The sequence below is a fragment of the Camelus bactrianus genome, chromosome 9 (genome assembly GCF_048773025.1).
Source record: "Camelus bactrianus isolate YW-2024 breed Bactrian camel chromosome 9, ASM4877302v1, whole genome shotgun sequence".
Lineage (NCBI taxonomy): Eukaryota > Metazoa > Chordata > Mammalia > Artiodactyla > Camelidae > Camelus > Camelus bactrianus.
In genome coordinates, this window is record NC_133547.1 from 75,205,569 (window position 1) to 75,226,894 (window position 21,326).

Below are 21,326 nucleotides of genomic sequence, written 5' to 3' on the forward strand. Positions count from 1 at the left end.
GACGAGCACCCCGTCTCTGGGAGTGTGCAAATGGATGTGGCTGCCTCCAAGCTCAAAGGCTGTTAAAAGGAGAAGGAATTTCCAACTGTCACTGGTCACTCACTGTGGCTCTTGCTGAAGGCCCTAAAATACTGTAACTGGGTGTTTTCCCCACCTGGCAGCCCCAGCTGGGGTCTGCAGAGGGGTCCAGGCACCACCCCAAACTCAGCAGAAACAAAGGACATGGGGCCAGCCTTGGGGGGCCTTCTACACCCCACCATCTCTAGGAAACAAGAGCACTGAGAGTTGCTAGCACCACTCAGTACAAGGAAACCCAAATTAGAGCTTTCCTGGGGCACAAGGCACCCCCAAACATGAGCAAGGCTCCTGGGTCCCTTTGACATGTGGGTGAGGGCCCAGGGAACAGCTGGTGCCCTGTGTCCACCCACACCAGGCTGGCAATGGACTGAGGCTGCCAGAGTCAAAGCCAAAGGAAGCAGAGGGTCCTGCATAACCTCTGCATGACCCAGGGACAAACTGACCCCCGGGAGGGCGGGGCACAGCCCGAGGTCGCATAAGTGGGGACAAAGAGCCAGGTTAGGACCCAGACCACTGACTGCCTGGCCAGTGTTTTTTCTGGTGAGATTCAGGAGGAAGACAAGCTGGAGATGGGTGTACATCGGGAAGGGAGTGTGCCCCTTCGGGCAGCCCAGCTGCACCAGCTTTGCCCCGAACACTGGTTGGTCTGGCCAAGCCCACCTGGCCCTCCGCCACCGCTGGACCAACACAGACCACAGCTGCTTGCGGCTCCAGAGAGCCTCACGGGAAGCTGGGTGTTGGTGGCAAGGAGCTGAGGGAGGCTGGGGGGTCTCCCTGCAGCTCTGAGGGTCAGTCCCCCGACTCCTCGGTCTCCACAGGGGCAGCAGGAGGCAGATGGGGGCTTGGGGCCAGATTCTGAGTCTGCCAGTTCCCCTGCTGCTGCAGAGGCACGGTCTCCGGAGGAAAGGAGCCCAGCTGCCCATCCTCAGGCCCCTCAGCTCTGAGCTTCTGAGATTCTCTGGGACTGGGAGTCCCAGGGCGCCCACAGGGAAGGGTGCAAACACAACCTGCAGAGTGGTCCAGGCAAGCCATCACCACTCCCTGAGCTCCAGTTCCCTTATCGGCAGAGTGGGAACAATGCGTTCCCCACCACGCCTTGCGGAGCAGGAGGGCTCCATGGCAGGGACAGCCCCAGTGCCTCGGGCCTGCCCGTGGTACCTACTTAATGGCCTCACACATGTCCAGCCCCATCTTCACACAGTTGCGGGCGTGGGTGGGCAGGGACACGGGCAAGCCTGACACGCAGTAGTAGCAATCCCCCAGGATCTTGATCCGCATGCATTCGTTGGCCTGCAGGGCAAGAGAGAGGCCTGGTCAGCAGATTGCCTGGGTGCCAGGGACCAGCCACCTCCCCACACCCCCCAGGGTGAGCCAAGCTCTTTCACGGCCAGGGGCTCTCTCCTGCAGCATCAGCCACCAGTAGCTGCCTCTGGGCCTGGTGAAAAGGTTGGAGACAGGGGCCCTCCACAGGAGCCCTCCACAGGAGCCCTAAGCAGGCGTCAGGGATGAAAGAAAGTGTTACTGAGGGTGGCCATCTGAGTGACTCTGGGGAAGGACTACCTTTGGTTCATTCACCCAATGAATGAGCAATCTACTGAGCAATGTTTGAGCAGCTACTGAGTGCCCTGCCCTGCCCCAGACACTGGGACGCAGCAGTGAGCAAAATAGAAAACAGTCCCTGCAGCCAGTGGCAGAGGTGGACATTAAACTAGATAAATAAAACCTATAGATACCTGTGACAATAAGTGTTAAGAAGGAAAATGAGGCATGGGAGGGAAGGGAAAGTTCCCAGGAGGCCAGGGAAGGCCTCTAAGTGAAGGTAACATTCAAGCAAAGTCCTAAAGGAAACAAAGGAGAAAACCATGCCAGTATCTGGAGGAAGAGCAGTCCAGGGAGACGGAAGCAGCATGTGCAAAGGCCCTGAGGCAAGAAAGCTGTTTGAGACATAGCCCAGCAGTCAGTGTGGGTGAAGTGGAGTGAAAAGGGGAGATAGGGACAGAGAGGTAGCAGGTGCCATAAGCTAAGTGATCAGCAGATGCCAAGGTGACTCAACAGATGGCCATGCTGCTAGGTACACAGGGTTTGGGGGGCAGATAGGAAAGAAGAAGGTGGGGAGAGAGGCTGGGATCACATAAGAAAATGCACATGGAGGGGAAGGGAAGGCTCAGGCAGGCTATCTGAGTTCTCATTTAGGGTGGTGCTGTAGCCATGAGACCCCCCCTTTAGCCCCTGGCAAAGGTGGCCGCACACACAGAGGCCATGGGGGCGCGGTTTTAGAGAATAGGAAGGAGGAACTGCCGCATAAGAGCTCCAGTCTACTCCCCACCCCACCCCTCACAGAGGCCCCGGCAGACAGCCTTGCCCTCTGGCTTCTGATGTCAGGGAGGCTGGGGGTTAGAGCAGTGACGCCCCAGCTCCCTGCTGCAGCGTTCCAGAGGGCTGGCTGCCCCCTCCCCCAGAACCAAGACACACTCTGTCTCCAGATCCAGTGTCCACTCCCTGGCATGGCCACCAGGCCTGAGTGGCCACCCAGCACCAATGACCAGGCCAGGCACCAGGAGCAGCCCCTTGCTAAGCCCTCCTTCGATGACCCAGCTGAGTGTGTGCCAGCTGCTTCCCGCTGGGCCCCGTCTGGCACGTGCTGGGTTCTGAACGGCCTAACAGAGGCAGGTGAGGACAGTGCTTTCCTAGAAACCAGCAGGAAGCTTGGCGAGGGCCAGGACACCCAGGAGGCTCAGGCTCAGGCTCAGGCTCAGTCTCAGGGCGCCACTGGCCTTATCTTCTCTAGGGCCAGGCACAGGATCGCCCTCTGGATCCAGCCCAGCTGTCAGCTGTCGGGATTTACAGAAGGCCACATTCCCCAGGCTGCTCCTCCACTGTGCTTCTGACACTTACAAACCGGAGAAGTTGTGTGAGCGTGCTGGGGGCAGAAAGTGCCTGAGCCCAGAAGCAATGCGGACACCTCTGAGAGCAGGCCCCAGCTCTCACCGGGAGGCTACAGCTCTGGAATCTGATTGCCAAAAGGAGAAAAGGCTGGGTCCAGCCCTGCCTGTGTCTGCCCAGAGACTGGACACTCAGGCCGGAAGACTGGCATCTGCCACAGCCTCCCTCCTCCCATTTGTCCAATGGGGCTGCCTCCTGGGCCTGCCCCGGAGGGAGAGCTGTGTCCAGGGAGGCAAAGACAGGTCCTTGGGCTTTGTGGCAGAGAAAGGGCTAGCTGTGGCCTGAGAAGCTGGCTCCCTGCCCCCTATAAGGCCCAACCCCTAGGAACTCCCACCTGCCGGTTCGGGAGACATCCTGAAGGAAGGAAGCTCCGAAGGAAGGCTCCAGGAGCCTCTCAGTCCACACCACCCAGAGGGGACACTCCTGGCCAGTGGTGTCCAACTGCAGTTTGGTTAACCCCATGACGGGAAGCTCATCCCCTGATATGCGGCCCACCTCTGGTGAGGCAGTCTCTCCCAAGATTAAGCAGCTCTGATTGTGAAAAAATCTTCCTAACATGGGGCCAGAACTTGCCTCCCATCAGGTTCTAGACCATTGATTTCCACGCACGGAGTCACTTGGATGGCTCTTATAAACTGTCAAGGGTGTGGGCATAAGTACTGGTGATTTATTTAAGCCTTCCATGGGATTCAAACATGCAGCCAGGATGGAAAGCCACTGCCCTAAATCTTACACTTGGGTCTCTACTTAGTGGCCACCACTTCCAGGAAGCCTTTGACCCCCGGGGGCTGGGCTAGGCACTCCCCAGTCCCACCCCCATACCCTCTTCAAACCACACAGCACATAGGCCAGGGAGCAACTTTAGGGCAGCCCAAGGCCCACGTGAGTCCAGGGCTGCCACTCAGTGCGTCCTGGGACCATGCAGTAAATTAATGAATAACTGAGGCCCCTCCCCCCCAATACACGTGCGCGCACACATGCACACACACACCCTGAGCTGGGTGCTGCTCATGAAGACAAAACAGTAAGATCCCAGCTCAGCCCCGTCTGGTCTCCAGACCTCTCCCACCCTGGCTGTACCCTGGAGACTCTCCTTGCCCAATGCCCTCCCCTGCTACTCTCCCCAGGGTCCTCAGGTTAAGTCCCACTCCTCACCTCAGCCCTCAAGTCCTTGCATGTCTGACCTTGTGACCTTGCCCCCTTCACACTCTGTCCCAGTCACACTGAGCCGCTTTCACTGCGTGGGCAAACAGAGCTTGCTTTCTTCTCCAGGCTTTCTATGCTGTTCCCTCTGCCCATAACATTGTTCCCTTTCCTCTTCAGGTCTTTTTTAAGGTTTCTCAAACTTTAACGTGCATACTATTCACCTGCGATCTTGCCAAAAGGCACATTCTAGTTGAGGCCTGGCATTCCACAGGCCTCCAATGCCTCTAGGGGAGGCTGAGGCTGCTCACCTTGCATAGTGAGGATGGAGCCATCTCCTCGTCCAGGCAGCCTTCCGGAGCTCCCGAGTCCCCATGCATTCCCTGGTGTGTACTGTCAGTCTCCCTAGTGATCTCACACTCTGGGGGACAGGATCCTGGCAGCCTCGGCCACCACTCAACCCCCACTTCAACCATGGAGCGTTCAGAAGCATTTGCTGACTGAAGGCTAAAATTCAGCCCAGACCTCCCCATGCCGATCTCAGCATAGTGCTGGGTATGGGACATCCCATGGATGTGGTGCAGGGGCTTCTGACTTTACCATCAGCAGAGGGGAGGGAGCACAGGTCGGCAGGCTCACCTTGGCGATCTGGTCGAACTTGCCAAAGAGCTCGTTCAGCACCACCACTAACTCCTTGGGGGAGCAGTCGCTGGCCAGCTGTGTGAAGCCCACGATGTCAGCGTAGAGGATGCTGGGATGGGGTGGGGCCAGTGGGAGTCAGGGCCAGCGGAGCCCCTGAGCATCCGCCAGCCCTGTATCCAAACACCCCTGTGAGCCCTCAGTCTCCACAGGGATGGAAGAGAAGCTCTGGCCATAAAGACGAATTAAAGTTCCAGAGGCTTCACGTTAAAGCAAACTCCAGTTTGTGGGGGCCCTTTGGAGCCCTCAGTCCCTTCAGAGCCCTTGCTGCAGATGACTGAACGGTGCCCTTACCTGCGGATTCTCCAGCACCCTGGGACTTCCCTCCTTCCCCATACCTGGACTTAACCTCTGTGCAGACTTCAGAACTAAAGCCCTGGTAAGATGCGACCCCACACTCCCTCCAGCCGACTTCCACACCCAGCACTTTCGCACATCTAGTCCTCACACTGACCGTATAGGACCCCTAATCTACAGATGCGCAAATTGAAGCTCAGGGAGATTAAGACTTGTTGGGAAGCCAGAGCTGCAATCTGCACCAGATCTCCCAGCTCTAAGTCTGCAGTCCTGGATGGTCCACAGCACAGAGGCAGCGGGCCAGGCAGAGGACCTCCAGGCAGAGGAGCAGGGGGAGCTCACAGCACCTACAGCCACACCTCCCTTAGGCCGGCACAGCCAAGCTCCAACAGCCCCTTCGATTCAATCAAAGACAGGCGTCAAGGGCCCCTGGCAGCCACCGAGATTTAGGGGGGCTTCATCTCCTTTTGGGGGACCTGTGCCCTTTGAGAATCATCTGAAAAGACCCTTTTCTTCTCAATAGTCGTGTTTGTGCTCAGAGTTTAACAATTTGAGGGGGTGGTAGATGTCCCCAGAAACCAATCTAATCTGACCCCACCCCCCCTGGGGAAATGAGTAGGAGGACCGAGGCCCAGAGAGAAGCCTGGATTACCTCCCCCCAGTCCCTGTGTGGGCTGGGGCCTGGCCTCCTGGTAGGAGGGCAGGGGGCCACCTGCCCGAGACTCCCCAGGAGACAGTGCGCACGGGCCCAGCCGGCCGCCCACCTGACGTTCTGGTGCCGCTTGACGTAAAGGCTGTGGAAGTTGTTGTCGGGCAGGTAGTGGCGGTCCCCGTGCTCCTTGAGCCGCTCGATGATGGCTAGCTTCATGCCCATGGAGATGTGGGCCGGCAGCACGGACAGCAGAAGGTTCTCCTGCACACGGGGCACAGGCGGGCGGCGTCAGGCCCCAAGCGACCTCCGTCCTCTCTGCCCTCCTGCCACTCTGCCCGCCACGCCCCACAACACCACTGGCCTACATCCTGCCATCAACCGGGTGGGCACACACCCTCCCATGTCCCCAGCGGCCCCCAAGGTGAGGCCGGCATAGGTCTCCAGCCACGTGCCCCACACAGATGCTGTTCAATGAGCACGTCCTCAGAGAAGGGACGCCGGGTGTGGGGCCTGGGTGATGGCTGAGGGCGGGCAGGGCCTGGCTGTGGCTCAGGGGGAGGTGGGTCCCCACCTGCTGGCGTTTCTCGATGCGCAGCTTACGCCGGATCTGGATGCACTTCACAGTGTAGGTGAAGAGGTCGCGGGAGGCGTCCTGCATCTGGTGCTTGTGGAAGGCGCCCGTGAGATTCCCGCACAGGAAGACCACAGCATTGGCCAGCAGCTGCGGGCAGACCAAGCAGGGCTCAGATCTGGCCCGGGCCAGGCCCCCGGGACACTGGTCCCCCTGGAGGGCTGGTGATGGCACCCGCTCCCCATTCCCTAGCCTCCAGTCCACTCGGGGCAGGCAGGGAACCTGCAGCCTAAACAGGGGCTGGTGGCCCAGGGAGTCACAGTGGTAACAGCACCAGGACTTAGGCCTGTCTTGGCATCTGCCAGGCATTCCCTGGTGTAGAAGGGCTCGTGCCCCAGAGGCTGGAGGAGCCAGCCACTTCCGGGGAGGCAGGAGCACGTCCCCTTACACAGCTCAGAGCCCAGAAGACACAGCGCTGCGCTGGCTGCCCCGAGCTCCGGCCTCTGCCTCCCAGACCAGACACCAGGCCAGGTCAGGGGGAAGTCACATCTGTAAGACACCATGATTTATTCACATCATGCAACATAGAGACACAAGACAGGCCCTGTCTGGATGGAGCTCTGGGGTGACAGGTGAAAGCTCGGGAGCAGGGCCTCACCTGACAGCAGTGCTCTGGACTCAGGGAGGCCCAAGGGGCAGGGCTCGAGTGAGGGACTGAGCCTCCAGGGTACCGTAGGCCAGCAAAGACAAGGCTGCAGGGCAGGGCGCCTGGCCTTGAGGCTGTGTGTCTGCGAACACCTCTGTCCAAGGCCTCAAATCACTCACTTGGGCCGTGACTGCCCTCAGCCCAAACCACAGCCACCCAAAGGCCTCCGCCGGCCCCCACGCCCAGACCCCCGCCACACCCCTCACCTGCAGCCCCAGCTGGACACTGGGCGTGGTGAAGGCCCCCATCAGAGCGCCGAGCACCAGGAGGTGGGAGGTGCTGGAGACAAGGCCCGCCACGATGGCGCCCTGCATGCTGAAGGGCAGCAGTGTGTACACCACGAAGACGATGAACAGGAAGAAGGGCACCTGCGGGCGGGGTGTCATGAGCGCAGCCCGCCACGCCGCCCCCACCAGGACACAGCCCAGGGCTGGGCCGGGATCGCCCTGCTGCCTCTTGTCTTCCGGGCTCAGCCCCAGAAGCCTGCACGCTGAGTCCTCCGCAGCCAGTCCAGGCCGCAGGTGCCCTCTACTCTCAGCCCTCAGGTCGGCCCCTTCCCCCCACCCTGTGTGGTGAGGGGCAGTGAAAGACACAATAGAATAAGAAAAAGTCAAAATCCACCCAGCCAGCATCATTTCCTTGGCCAAGGCCCAACCTCCTCAGCTCTCGTGACCCACTGTCTGCCGCTCTTCCTCCGCAGGAATGGTAACCTCTAGAAGGCTGAGGCAGGCCCGGCTCACCTGCCACCTCCAGCAATGCAGCCCCACCTGCCCCGTCCACTCTCACTGGCTGTGGCTCTCCTGCCTGCCCTGCACTCGCCACCTTCTGGGAACAGCACCTTCCCCCGAGCTTCCAAGAGCCTCACCCCACCTCAGTCCCACCGGTCAGAGGGGGCTACCCCTTGGTGACAGCAACCATCCAGAGCTGGGCCCATGATCCAGGCCAGCCAGTGCGACTCAAGCTAGTTGAGAAAGGGCTCCTCCTTTCAGCTGAGCTGGGGAGGCTGCCAGTCGGGCAGCCTGGAGGCACTGTGGCCATCTCTGCCCCGCCCAGGAATGAAACAGCACAGAGGAAAGCAGAGCCGAGAGAAACCAGGACCCGGCCATCCTGCTGGAGCGCCAGGACTGACCCCTGGGCCCTTCCTGGACATGAGCCAATTCTGCCTTTCTGCCGCTCTGAGTCGGAGATGTGTCATTTCCAGAAATGCCACAGCCAGAGTGGACACTCCTCCCACCTCCCCCCACTTATCAGCACAGAGCTGAGAACAAGAGCCAGCCTGCCCTGAGCAGGGTCACCTGTGGCTTCCTCCACATGGGTGGTGTCCAACCTCCCCCAAACATCAGGTTCTTTCTTACCTCAGGCTTTGTGCTGTGGCCTCTACTAGGGGCGCCTTCACCACCACCTTTCCCCAGTCGCCTACAGGGTCCTAAGCATCCTTCCCAGCCCAGCCCAAGCCCAGCCCAGGACCATCCTCAGCCACAGAGCCACAGCCCACAGAGAGGGAAGGGCCCGTGGCTGGCACACCCAATGCAGACCCGGGCTCCAGAGGGACCTGACGCCCAGAGAGGCCAGGAGTTACTAAGTGCACAACTGGCTGGCGGCATCCAACTCCCAGGGATGCTAGGGCCCCGCCCTGTTACCTGCTCCCACGCACAGGCCTTCTTCATCCATGCATCGAACACCAGCATGTAGCCCAGTGTCACAAGGCAGGCCCAGACGAGCAGCGCCGAGGCCCTGAGCCACTGCCGGACGAGACATTCAACATACACCAGCACGTAGAGAGCCACAAACACAGCAAGTGCCAAGAACGCCGTCCCCAGGACAGCCTGGTGTTCCGAGGGTTCCTGGTTGGGGCAAACATGCACAGAAATGCCATGGCACTCCCCACTGGGGTGTCACCTCCTCCAGAAAGCCTGCCAGGTTAGCCTGTCCAGCCCCTGAGCAGGGTAACCTGTGGCTTCCTTCACATGCGTGGTGTCCAACCTCCCTCTAAACATCAGGTTCTTTCTTACCTCAAGCTTTGTGCTGTTGCCTCTACTAGAGGCGCCTTCACCACCACCTTTCCCCAGTCGTCTACAGGGTCCTAAGCATCCTTCCCAGCCCAGCCCAGCACTGTGATGCTCTCCCTCCCCACTCCCCTCCATCAGGCCTCCCCGGATTCCGAGGGGCTCTGTGCACACCTGCAGGGGACAGGTACAAGAGCACAGGAGCAAAGCCTCCTGGAGGAGAGGCCACTGATCCTGACTCTTAAAGAATGAATGATTGTTTGAGGAAATAATGACCAAAGGTGTCCCAGACAGGGGAAGAGCTGAGGAAGGGTACAGAGGTGACACTAGGGGGGCGGAGGGTAACAAGAAAGATGATTCTCAGCTGGACAGCACCTGGTTTCCCCCAGGGGCCCCTGAACTCCATGCAGACAGAGACTGATTTGGGGGCCAGCACGCAGTGGGTGCTTAGCACCTATGTGCTGAGTGACAGAACAAATGTCCTTGGGTTTATATCCACAGAGAAACAGGTAGCACTGACGGAGCACATACTGGATGCTGGTCCCCTTACACCTATCACCCTGCCAACACCCTCTAGTCTCTGATGTCCTCTTCTAGAACTTTACTGTCCCACACAGTAGCCACTAGCCACATGCGCCTATTCAAAATTAAGTTTCCACTAATTAAAAATAAAGTTAAGAATTCAGTTCCTCGGTCATACTAGCCACATGTCAAGTGCTCAACAGCCACACACAGGGAATGGCTGTAGCAGGGCAAGGCCTAGATCAGAGATGATATTAGTGGCATCTGCCTCAATAGCTGTGATGAGAAGGATTCTGAGACCACAGCCAGGATCTGGGAGAAGGAGTGCGGGGATTGATTCATGATGTCTGCCATGGTACTGGAAGTGGCAGCAATGACACACAGGCCAGCCCTGACCTAGGCCTTCAATAGAATCAAAGTTCATTGTGGAGAAAAGTGAGGGTAATTTATTTGGCCAGATTAATGTCACATCTAAAACCACTTCCAGACTTAAAAATAAAAATAAAAAATGTGTCTTCCTCCAGCCTAAATATTCCCCACAGCACTTCACAGCTGCAGAAACTCAGGCTTAAAGAAGACAGAGGCTTGCCCAAGGCCTCACAGGTACAAAGCATCAGAGCTGAGCCCAGAGAAGCCCGCTCTGCCCACGGCTGCCCTCACGTACCCCGTAGCTGAAGGCGATGACAATGAGGGCGATGCAGGCAGTGACAGCCACCAGCAGGAGCGTGAGCAGCAGCGGCCCGTGCTGGCTGGTGAGACGGTACTTCTCGTAGAGTGCATCCTGGTCGGGGCCCTCCTCGCCCTCGTTGAGGAAGTAGCGCCCCTTGGTCGGCATCCTCCACCTTTGGTACACCGCCTAGCAGTCCACTCAGGACACCCTGGGGCCTGGGGAGCATCTGTCTGCCGACACCCACCCCATGTGCCTAGGCCTCCAGACTCTCCGAGCCCAGCAGGCGGGGCTGGGGAGGCGCCCCCTCAGCCTGCAGCTCCATGGGCACGTGGGGCCTGCCCTGCCTCAGCTCCCAGGCTGCGCTCACTGCACCGACGGCATCTTCCTTTGCATCCAGGACCGATTCAACAGACACACGGAGTCCTCCGCTCTGCCGAGACACAAAGCAAACCAGGATTTGACCTGGACTGGAGAGCAGGGCCAGGCCTCACAGCCCCAGGTCTGATTTATCAACCTGAACCCAAACCTCTTAGGTCGTGTTTAAAATTCCGCCCACCCTGAAGTCAGAAGGCTAGTTCCCTGGTGTTTCCTATAACTGTACTGTTCAATATGGTAGCCACTAGCCACTCATGGCTACCTAAAATTAACTTAAATTTAACTTTAAAATTAAACTCAAGTTGATTTAAAGTGAAATAAAAAATTCGGTCCCTCAGCCACACCAGTCACATCTCAACTGCTCAACAGCCACATGCAGAGAATGGCTACCATATTGGGCAGTGCAGATACAGCACCCTTCTGTCTTCCAGAAACTGCCACTGAACAGCACTGACTGTTTTACTTTCACGTGTAGGGCTCTGATCCATCTCAAGGAATTCTTGCGTATGGTGTGAGGCAGGGAGGGATCAAGCTGCTTTTCTTTTTTCTGAATGGATATCTAATTATCCCAGCAGCTTTTAGTGAAGCCACAATCCTTCCATGAAGACTTTCAGTGGAGCCACCTTTGTCCTAAGTCAAGTGACTGTGCATGTGAATTCTGTTTGCAGGTTTTCTTCTGTTCCAATGGTCCTCATGCCAAGACCACATTCACTCAATGACTGGGGCCTTTTAGTGAGTCCTGTGTCTCAGACTCTAATGCCTCCTTCACCCAGAGCATCCCTCTTGCATTCATATTATGTTACACTTCCACGTAAGACTGAAATTTTATAAAAAGGGCTCAGTAACAAGAATTCAAGATGTTTTCAAGCACTGCTTCATAGAAGAAGAAACTGAACCTCAGAGAAGAACACAGTGGATGGACCTTTTATGATGAAGTTGAGAGCAGACCCCAGGCTTTTGATGCTCAGCCCAGAGGGGCTCCTTCTTTGCACAGCACCATTCATTTATTTGCTCATTCATTTATTCCCAAAAGGATTGTTAATCATGCCTGTGGCACACCAGGCCCACTATACCTCCTGTGTGCCAGGCTGGCTCTCTCTCCCTCTCTAAGGCTCCCAGTCTCCAGGGAGAGAAAGTTACCCAAAAAATGTGCGATCCCTACATGCAGCAACTGGGGCTTGGGGTGGCTGCCATATTCCCAGGGGGAACTTTGTGTCAAGGGAGCAGCCCTGGATGGGGAATCCAGCACCCCCTCGACATACTCCAGGCCTGCCTCAGAGATAGGAACCAGGACAGGGCAGGTGGCAGAGGGCAGGGAGCCCATAAGACATGAGGAAGCTCAGGGCAATTACAAAGGATGCAAATAACCACCTGTGGAAGCTGCAATGGAAAGTCAGTCCAGAGCCCCCAAAGGCAGAATAGTGGGGTACCCAGAGTCACAGCAACTGAGTGAAGCCCCCCCCTCCAGTGAATGCCAGCTGCCTTGGGTAACCCGGGGCCACCTCAGATCCAGGAGCCACCTGCAGCACTATTCCATCTGGGAGCTCCTACTCCACAAAACCCAGGAACAAAATGGAAAAAAAACACGTGTTTGAGGGAGGAGCAAGGGGCTGTTTGCCCGAAGTTCTGGCCCCTCTGCTCCCTCTAGGCCCAGGCAGGTGTCCACAAGCCTTGGCAACTACCTGTTTAATCCAGGCAACCCTGGGGGGTTGGGCCAGGGCTGCCAAAGTGTCCAAAGTGCTTGGACAAGCTACAAATCTGTTTCCTACATGAAACACAAATTTTCAAATGCTGGCAGCTAAATTTTAAAATTTGAGTGGTGCAGCCTACTCGTTAGAGTGCCACCTCTAAATCTTCACCTACCAGTCTTTGTTCCACAAGAGGCATTTTTAAACATTTTTTAAACTAATCTTTTAGTGGTGGTACTGGGGATTGAACCCAGGGCCTTCTGCATGCTAAGCATGTGCTCTACCACTGAGCTATTCCCACCCCTCTGAGGCATTTTTTGAGCACTAATGATGTAGGACCAGCCCTGTGCTAAAGAGTTCACAAAATAAGAGAAGGCCCCCGCCCTAAGAAGCCCCCACTCCAGGGCACCCCTAGAACAGCTGTAATGCTGTTCCACCAGGTGCCTGCACACACACACACACATCTCTACTCTCCCCTTCACAGCCTGCTAAGGCCAAGGTGTCACAGCCATTTTACAGACACAGAAGTGAATCCAAAGAGGTAGAGTGACTTGACTACGATCACACAGCTGGAGCTGGTTGGTAGAAGGGCTGGGACTCAAACCTAGGCAGGTCAGCCAGCTCCCAAACCAGGGCTTCCCGGCCCAATCTCGCTGTCTCACTGAACTGAGAAAGACTTCCCCCACGGAGCTCCTTCCAGAAGCAGCAGCTCCTGGGGACTGAACCAGTTGCCCAAAGTATACACAACACTGCCTGTCCCTCTGGCCAGATGCCAAACACCAGTGCACAAGGACTGCCAGGCTGAGAAATCCCAAACCCCAAGGGGCCAGGGCAACGCCCCACAGCTGCTCCATCCCCTAGGCAAAGCTCCGAGGCCAGAACTAGGCATGGCCAGGACATGCACAAGCACACGTGCACCTCACAGCCTTTCATCCCCAGATGCCGACCTGCCCTTCCAGGCACAAAAAACCTGGCTGAGCCAGGCATGGAGAGAGTGGGACCTGGCAAAATGTTCCCGAGGGTCTGTGGGAATCCAGGCCTGGTAAACACTCCTCTCAGTGATCTAATTAGGCCACTTCCTGGGCAACGGCAGGCAGGACAGGAGGTGGACAATGGACAGAACTGGACAGCACTGGACACAGAGACTTCAGCACACCCAGGGACCTCGTCCAGCTGCTGGAACAAACAGAGCAGCACAAGGCAGGGCAGGGAGGAAAGACTGCATTTCTCCCTCCTGGAGATGACCCAGCACCAACAGGCATCTCCACAGAACCAGCCCCTCTCCAGGAGCCACCCTCAAAATGAGACCCAGAGGCCCCCTCTGCTAGGGACAGTTTCAATGTCCCTCTGTCCCATCACCAGTTCTTCTTGCCAACTCAGCTGGCAACTGGGAGGGCCCGTCTGAAGCCCTGGATGAAGGAACTCCTTTGCCACGTCTCCAACAAATGCTCCTGCAGCCTCAGCCAGCACGCCTCAGTGACGGGGAGCTCATCACCTCTCAGGGCAGTCTTCCCAGCACTGGGCACCACTCTGGCTGTAAGTCCTCCCTGAGGTCAAGCTAAGTCTGCCTGTCGCTCCCTCACCCCCACCCCGCTTGTCTTGTCTGAACTCCAAAAACCAAGAGCAGAGACACTGAGGCCCCTTCACCTGGGGGGACTGGTCCCAAAGTTCCTTCACTGTCACTTACACCTCACGAGAACTCTGGCAGGAGAGCAGCCCCATCTCACGGAAGAGTGGGTCCAGTTGGAAGGGTGTTTCCTGCTTTTGCTGGGCATTGTCCTTTCCCACCTTCTCAGTCCCTGGTTCAGGGGCCATGTGACCCAGGTCTGGCTCACCAGCACAGTCTCTCCCAAGCCCCCTCGACTGGTTCAAGGATGGACATGTGACCAAAACCAAGCCAGTGAGAATCCTTCCTGGGACTTCTGTTGATACGGGGAAGAGATGCCCTGGAGCTGCTAGCAGCCATCTGAGTGGCCACCTGAGACCAAAGCCCATGCAGAGACCTGGAGAGAGACAGTGTCCTGAACCTAACCCCTGAGCCCCTGGATCCAGTTCTGCCAGGGGCTCAAGCGACCCCCAGACATTTACTTGTATGGGATAATCAATGCACCTCACAGCTGAAGCCAGTGTGAGCTTCTGGCCCTTGCAACCAAGAGTCCCAAGGTCCATGTTGGGCCTCCCAGTTTGCTGTGTCCAGAAAGCCCTCATGGCCCCTTGATGAGACCAGAGTCAGGGGGAGTTAGCTCAGAGGTGGGAGTGGGCCCCTGCAGACGCAGCCAGTCCTGGCTAAGACCCCCTGCAAGGGGGCTGGGCCAGGGAGGGGAACCCTCCCCCCATGCCCACCCCATGTCCCCTCTGTCACTGTGTCCCAGACTGCACAGCTCAGGCCAGGCCAGACCACAGAAGACCCAGGCAGCAGGGCAGCAGGAGGCCCAGGGCCACAGGAGGCAGGGCAGGGGGCGCCCCAAGTCCTCTCCAGGGGCCTCCAGTGACCCCCAGTGGCCCTATGGGAGGAATTAGGGAGCCCAGGGTATGCTTAGGGAGAAACTGATACCAAGGGAATCAAGCTCCTCTTCCACAAGCTGTCCTGGTGGGCTCTGAGCCCCTGGAGTCCCAGAGGCTGTGACTGAGTGGGGCAAATGATGCCCTAAACAAAATCTACTGAGTGCTTACTGCATGCCTAGCACTGTAGTCTCTTTAAATCCGCACCCCTGTCCCATAGGTGAGGATGACTACTGCGTCTGTTTTATGGATGTGGGAATGAGGCACAGAGAGGTTCAATCACTTGCCCAAGGTCACACAGCTAGTAAAAGAGAGAATACAGGGTGAATACAGGTCATCCAGGGTCCTGCCCTTCACCTGCATGGTGCTGACATCCACAGAACATGTAACATCTCAAAATGCCAACCCCTTCCTGCCCTCCCTCCTCAAGGCCAAGTGCAGAGGGTGGGGACAAAGTGGACCTCATCAAGGAAACTCCCTCTGCCTTAGAGAGGCAAGGTCAGGCAACCGTGCCAGGGAGCCTCCTCGCAGCCAGCAAGATCCAGGAGGGCCTCTTCCTCCAGGAAGCCCTCTGAGCTACCCACATACACCATCTTCTCCCTTCTTTGCAACCAAGACAGGACTGGGGTCTTCTTGCCAAATACTGATAGGCAGATTCCAAGTTTCTCAGCCATAAGAACTGCTGGAAATAGGGGGCTGGGACCTCAAACTATGACTGCAAAACTGGGCCCTCAGGGGTGCTCAGGAAATCTTTTTCCAGCAGAACCGGCTGATCTGGCAGCAGCCCCAGCCCCACCACACCCCTGGGGGAGTCTAGTCCACCCCAGCTTTCACAGACACAGACAGAGTACCCACTTCCTCACCCAAGCAGTACTGGCAGGAACCCAGTCTGGTTTCCTTTGACCCTGCCCTGGCAGGCCCGGAGCTGTACCAGCCCCAGAAAGGGGAAGTGAGGCCTTGGGGGGTGGGGGGTGGGGCAGGCAAGCCTAAGGAGAGGAGAGGCCCCACTCAGGGTGGACCCTGTGCCCATACCCCACTCAGGTGACCATACTGCTGCCCCCAGGAACCCACAAGCACAGTCTCACCCACCAGGCCTACCCAGCACTTGGTGGGCTGGGTCACTGGCAGATTTTTCCTTTGCTGAGGGAGTCTCAGTTAGTGCCACCTCCCTCAGGGACCTGCATCTCTGTGAAGGAGAGCCAGCAGCTGCTCTGCCCAGCCCAGGCCTGGCACAAAGGGGCACCCAGGAAACATCAAGGGCTAAGGGTCTCTCCATGCCTTAGCTCATGCCAGGGCCTGACCTCACGCCCCACACCCTTCTCTCCCAGGCATGTCTCCGCTCCGAGACACCTGTCAAACATCCCAGCAACTGCTCACCCAGCTGTCATGGGATCTGTGACTGTGTCCTGCAGCTGGGGCCCAGCTGATGCTTGTGGGACAGGTGGATAGAGGGGTGAGTCAACCAGCTACAATCCTGAACTGGGCAGAAAGGTGGGGAAAAGCAGGCCGGGCAGCTTTGGTGAGGAAGGCGAGGAGGCTGAGTAGAAGAGGATGAAACCAGATGAAAGGGTCTCTCTCTGAACAGGAAGCACCTGCTGCATCACACCTTTCCCCAGGTAAGCTGTACCCGGGAGGGAGGAGGCTGGGTTCACATCCCATCTCTGCTACCCTTGGCCATATGAATGGCAAAGTCTCTCACACTCTGGGCCTCAATTTCCTCATCGGTAAACTGGGGTGCTGATACCCAAGCTGGGGGGAGAGTGAGGCGCAGGTCCTCACAACTGACAGGCCAAGTTTGTGAGGATAAAACAGCAAATGAGCCCAGAAGGAAGGGGCAATTCCTAGAGCTGGGGAAGCCCAACCAGGAAGCCCCAACAGGACAGACAGAGTGCAAAAAGGCAGAGCCCCCAAGGACTCGATATCTCCCCACAGCCTGGACAGTCTGTAAGGCCACCAGGCAGGGGAAACAGCCACAACAGCATAATTATGCCCCCAGCCAGCCCTGCTCCCCAAGGACCCCCAGGCTGACTCTACCCTAACCCCCGGGACCACAGGCTGCCACTCAGTATCGGGGTCCAGAGACCTGTGTTCCAGCCCCAGCTCTGCCACCAACATGCTCTGCGACCCGTACCTGGTCTGGGCCTCGGCTTCCCCTCTTATAAAGGAGTGGCTATGTCAGAACTCTGAGGCTGGGCAGGGAGTGGAGGCTGAATCATAAAACAAGAACGGAGGAAAAGCTGAAAAGCCTGTGTGTCGTCACCTGGCCCCAGAGGGCTAGATCTAGTGCTGGGGTAGGGAGTTACTCTTTGTTCCTGAACTTCTCCCTTCCACTTTTCCTCTGCAATAAGCATTACCCTAGTCGGTCTCTCCTCTAAAACACAGACACCTTGTCAGCTCTCACCCCCAAAGCTCCAGCTGCCAGGGATAATAAATTTGGTTTCCTATCTCCTGTGCCAGTTCTAATGATGGTTAGTGACTGCCTGGGAAGAGTTCATCCAGTCATTCATTCAGCTTGAGAGGGATTCATGCGTTCATTCCCTCAGCAGATGTGCACCAACACCTTCTGTGTGCCAGGCACCAGGCCAGGCTCTTAAAAGGGAAGCAGCTCCAGCCACAAGCTTTCAGAAGGCAGACACCTCAGTGCTCCCCTCCCCCAGGTGTCTACAAGGGCTCTGCACTCAGTGTGTTCAGGCAACAGTGTTTATTAACTGACTGACCAATCAGCTAGGGCCTAGTGTTGACTAGATAGCGATATTTCCCCCCACTCTTGCCTGAAATCCCATCATTAGTGAGTCATTCCTTAAGTACTACCCTCACTAAGTTCCTCTTTAGAAGGAAAACGCTTTCATGCCCGTGCTTCACTCCTTACCCCTTTCCCCTCAGTAGGAAGAACAGAAAGCGGAAGTCTAGCTGGCCTTCAGAGACCTCACGCGGTGCTGGCCCTGCCCAGGATGGCAGGGCAGTGGGCTTCCCATGGCCCACCCAGACGGTGGGTCCACTGGGGATAGCAGATACAATCAAGAGTAGCCACTGCCCTGGAGAGGGCCAGGAGGACTTAGGTTTAAGTCTGAATTCCTGGGGGAGGGTATAGCTCAGTGGTAGAGCACATGCCTAGCATGCATGAGGTCCTGGGTCCTGGGTCCTGGGTCCCATCCCCAGTATCTCCATTAAAAAAAATAAATAGATAAAAATAGATAAATCTAGTTACCCTCCCCACCAAAAATAGTCTTACCTCCTGCACTGGGTAGGAATAATCCTACCCAAGGAGGCAAAAGACTTGTACTCTGAAAACTGAGACACTGATGAAGAAATTGAAGATGACATAAACAAATGGAAAGATATACTGCATTCTTGGACTGAAAGAATCAATATTGTTAAAATGGCTATACTGCCCAAGGCAATTTACAGATTCAATGCAGTCCCTATCAAATTACCAACGACATTCTTCACAGAGCTGGAACAAAAAAAGTTAAAATTTGTATGGAAACACGAAAGACCCCCTAATAGCCAAAACAATCTTGAAAAAGAAGAACGGAGCTGGAGGAATCACACTCCCTGACTTCAGACTACACTACAAAGCTACGGTAATCAAAACAGTATGGTACTGGCACAAAAACAGACACATAGATCAATGGAACAGGATAGAAAGTCCAGAAATAAACTCACACACATATGGTCAATTAATCTATGACAATGGAGGCAAGAATATACAATGGAGGAAAGACAGTCTCTTCAATAAGTGGTGCTGGGAAAACTGGACAGCTACTTGTAAAAGAATGAAATTGGAACATTCCCTAATACCATGTACAGAAATAAACTCAAAATGGATTAAAGACCTAAATGTAAGACCAGATACTATAAAACTCCTAGAGGAAAATATAGGCAGAACACTCTCAGACATAAATCACAGAATATATTTTTTGAACCAGCTCCCAGAGTAATGGAAATAAAAGCAAAAATAGGCAAATGGGATCTAATTAAACTTAAAAGCTTTCGCACAGCTAAGGATACATCAACAAAACAAAAAGACAACCTACAGAATGTGAAAAAATATTTGCAAATGATGTGACCGACAAGGGACTAATTTCCAAAATATACAAACAGCTCATACACCTTTATATCAAAAAAACAAGCAACCCAATCCAAAAATGGGCAGAAGATCTAAACAAGCAATTCTCCAATGCTTGACAAAGCAAGACATACAAATGGCCAATAGGCACATGAAAAAATGCTCAGCATCGCTAATTGTCAGAGAAATGCAGATAAAAACTACAATGATGTATCACCTCACACCAGCCAGAATGGCCACTGTTAAAAAGTCTACAAATGATAGATGCTGGAGAAGGTGTGGAGAAAAGGGAACCCTCCTACACTGCTGGTGGAAGTGTATATTGGTGCAGCCACTATGGAAGACAGTATTGAGGTTCCTTAAAAAACTAAAAATAGACTTACCACATGATCCAGCAATCCCACTCCTGAACATATACTAGAGAAAAATAAAATTCCAAAAGATACATGCACCCCAATGTTCATAGCAGCACTATTTACAATAGCCAAGACATGGAAATAACCCAAATGTCCATCAACAGATGACTGGATAAAGAAGTTGTGGTATATATATGTACATATACATATATAAATATATATACATATATATATATACACATACATACATACATACATACATACATACATACATATACAATGGAACACTATTCAGCCATAAAGGAATAAAATAATGCCATTTGCAGCAACATGAATGGACCTGGAGATCATCATTCTAAGTGAAGTGGGCCAGAAAGAGAAAAATGCCATATGATATCACTTATATGCAGAATCTTTAAAAAAAAAAATAAGGACACAAATGAACTACTTATTATTTATAACTTAGATCATTGATTTCTTTTTTTTGTTTGTTGGGGGTTTTTTGGGACAGGGGATAGTAATTAGGTTTATTTATTTATTTTTGGAGGAGGTAGTGCAGATTGAGCCCAGGACCTTGTGTATGCTAAGCATGCACTCTACCACTTGAGTTATACCCTCCCCCCACCAATTTCTTGAATATGTGTAAGCACATTTGACTGTCATTTATGATTGGATTACTGCATTCTGTTGATTCTTATTTTGTGGTTGGCTTTATTCCTTTGATAACTATGTAAGTTTAAAAAGCTAAAGCTCTAATCTGTTCTTAGAAAAGAATGATCAGTACATATATGTAAAGTTAAAAAAAAATACGTGCAGTATATTGTATCTACGTATTTGCATGCAATATATTGAAATGTGCAATCAAACTGTAACAATTCTACTTAATATAACTGAAAAATGAAAAAAATAGATAAAAATAAATAAACCTAATTACCTCCCCCTCCAAAAAAAAGTTCTAACTCCTGCACTGCTAGTCACCTATTTAAAGAGGCAGCAGATCCCAGGAGGGAGAGAAAGCTGGAGTCATAATTTATACCAGGATGATTTCCAAAGTGAGCAATAACTCATGAAAGAAATTTCATATAATGCTGCAGTGGATAAGTCCTTTCTAACCTGACATGAAACCTAAAAGCCATAATGAAAAGACTGATAAATTCAATTACATTAAAAAAATTTTTTTTCTACATGGTAAAAACTATCAAAAGTAAAATCAAAAGATGAGCAAGAGATTATGGAAACATTTGCAATTCTTATCACAAGGAGCTAATCTTCCTCATACGTAAAGAGTTCCTACAAATCAAAAAGACCAATAACCCAGCAGAAAAATGGGAGAAGAGTATGAACAGAGTTCATGGAAAAACAATACAAATGGCTCTTAAACATTTGGAAAGAAGCTACCTCACCCATAAGAGAAATGCAATTTAAAACAACTATGAAAAACCATTTTTACCTACCCAGTAAGCAAAGATCAAGCATTTCATAAATCTCTGTGTTGGCCAGGCTGGGGGAGGAAATAGACACCCACACTCGCTCCTGGCAGGTGTGTGATTCAGCACAACCTCTGGGGCAGGCAGTGTAGTCATATCTAACAATGTCGCTAATGTATGCACACACCTTTTGACCCAGCAAACCTACTGCAAGTAATTTATCCTACAAACACTTTCACATGTGTGAAATGATGTATGTACAAGATTATTCATTGCAGCATTATTTGTAATTGCACTGCAAACAATATGTCTATCAGTCTGGTGAAGATAAAGCACAATACATACTTCACATGGAATACTACACAGCTGTCAAAAAGGGTGCATCAGCTTGAGCCATACTATCACAGGATATTCTGTGAAAAATCCACATAGTAACAGCAATACCTAGAATGGATTAGGACTGAACCAAGACAGAAAAATCAAAACTGCTGCTTTGGCAGAGTGAACGAATCTTCTCCTCATTTTCAGTTTCTATTTCTATTATCACAATGTAGCTTGTGCAATTTTTTTTGTTTTCAATAGAAAAAACAGTATCTACCATATTCATAGTGCCTATTGTTAA

At 53.8% G+C, this 21,326-nt stretch overlaps 1 protein-coding gene across 7 annotated transcripts in view; it reads right to left on the minus strand.

Annotated features, from left to right (window-relative positions):
* Nucleotides 1-21,326, minus strand: part of ADCY7 (adenylate cyclase 7) — a 61,830-nt gene that overhangs the window by 17,348 nt on the left and 23,156 nt on the right. For all 7 annotated transcript variants that reach the window (XM_045521737.2, XM_074370778.1, XM_045521738.2 and 4 more), the window contains exons 2-8: nucleotides 10,282-10,717; nucleotides 8,730-8,933; nucleotides 7,296-7,457; nucleotides 6,384-6,533; nucleotides 5,925-6,073; nucleotides 4,804-4,915; nucleotides 1,241-1,368 (exon numbers count right to left, since the gene is read on the minus strand). In XM_045521737.2, the coding sequence (XP_045377693.1) occupies nucleotides 1,241-1,368; nucleotides 4,804-4,915; nucleotides 5,925-6,073; nucleotides 6,384-6,533; nucleotides 7,296-7,457; nucleotides 8,730-8,933; nucleotides 10,282-10,452 (1,076 nt within the window). In that variant the 5' untranslated portion in view covers nucleotides 10,453-10,717. The remainder of the gene's footprint in view (nucleotides 1-1,240; nucleotides 1,369-4,803; nucleotides 4,916-5,924; nucleotides 6,074-6,383; nucleotides 6,534-7,295; nucleotides 7,458-8,729; nucleotides 8,934-10,281; nucleotides 10,718-21,326) is intronic.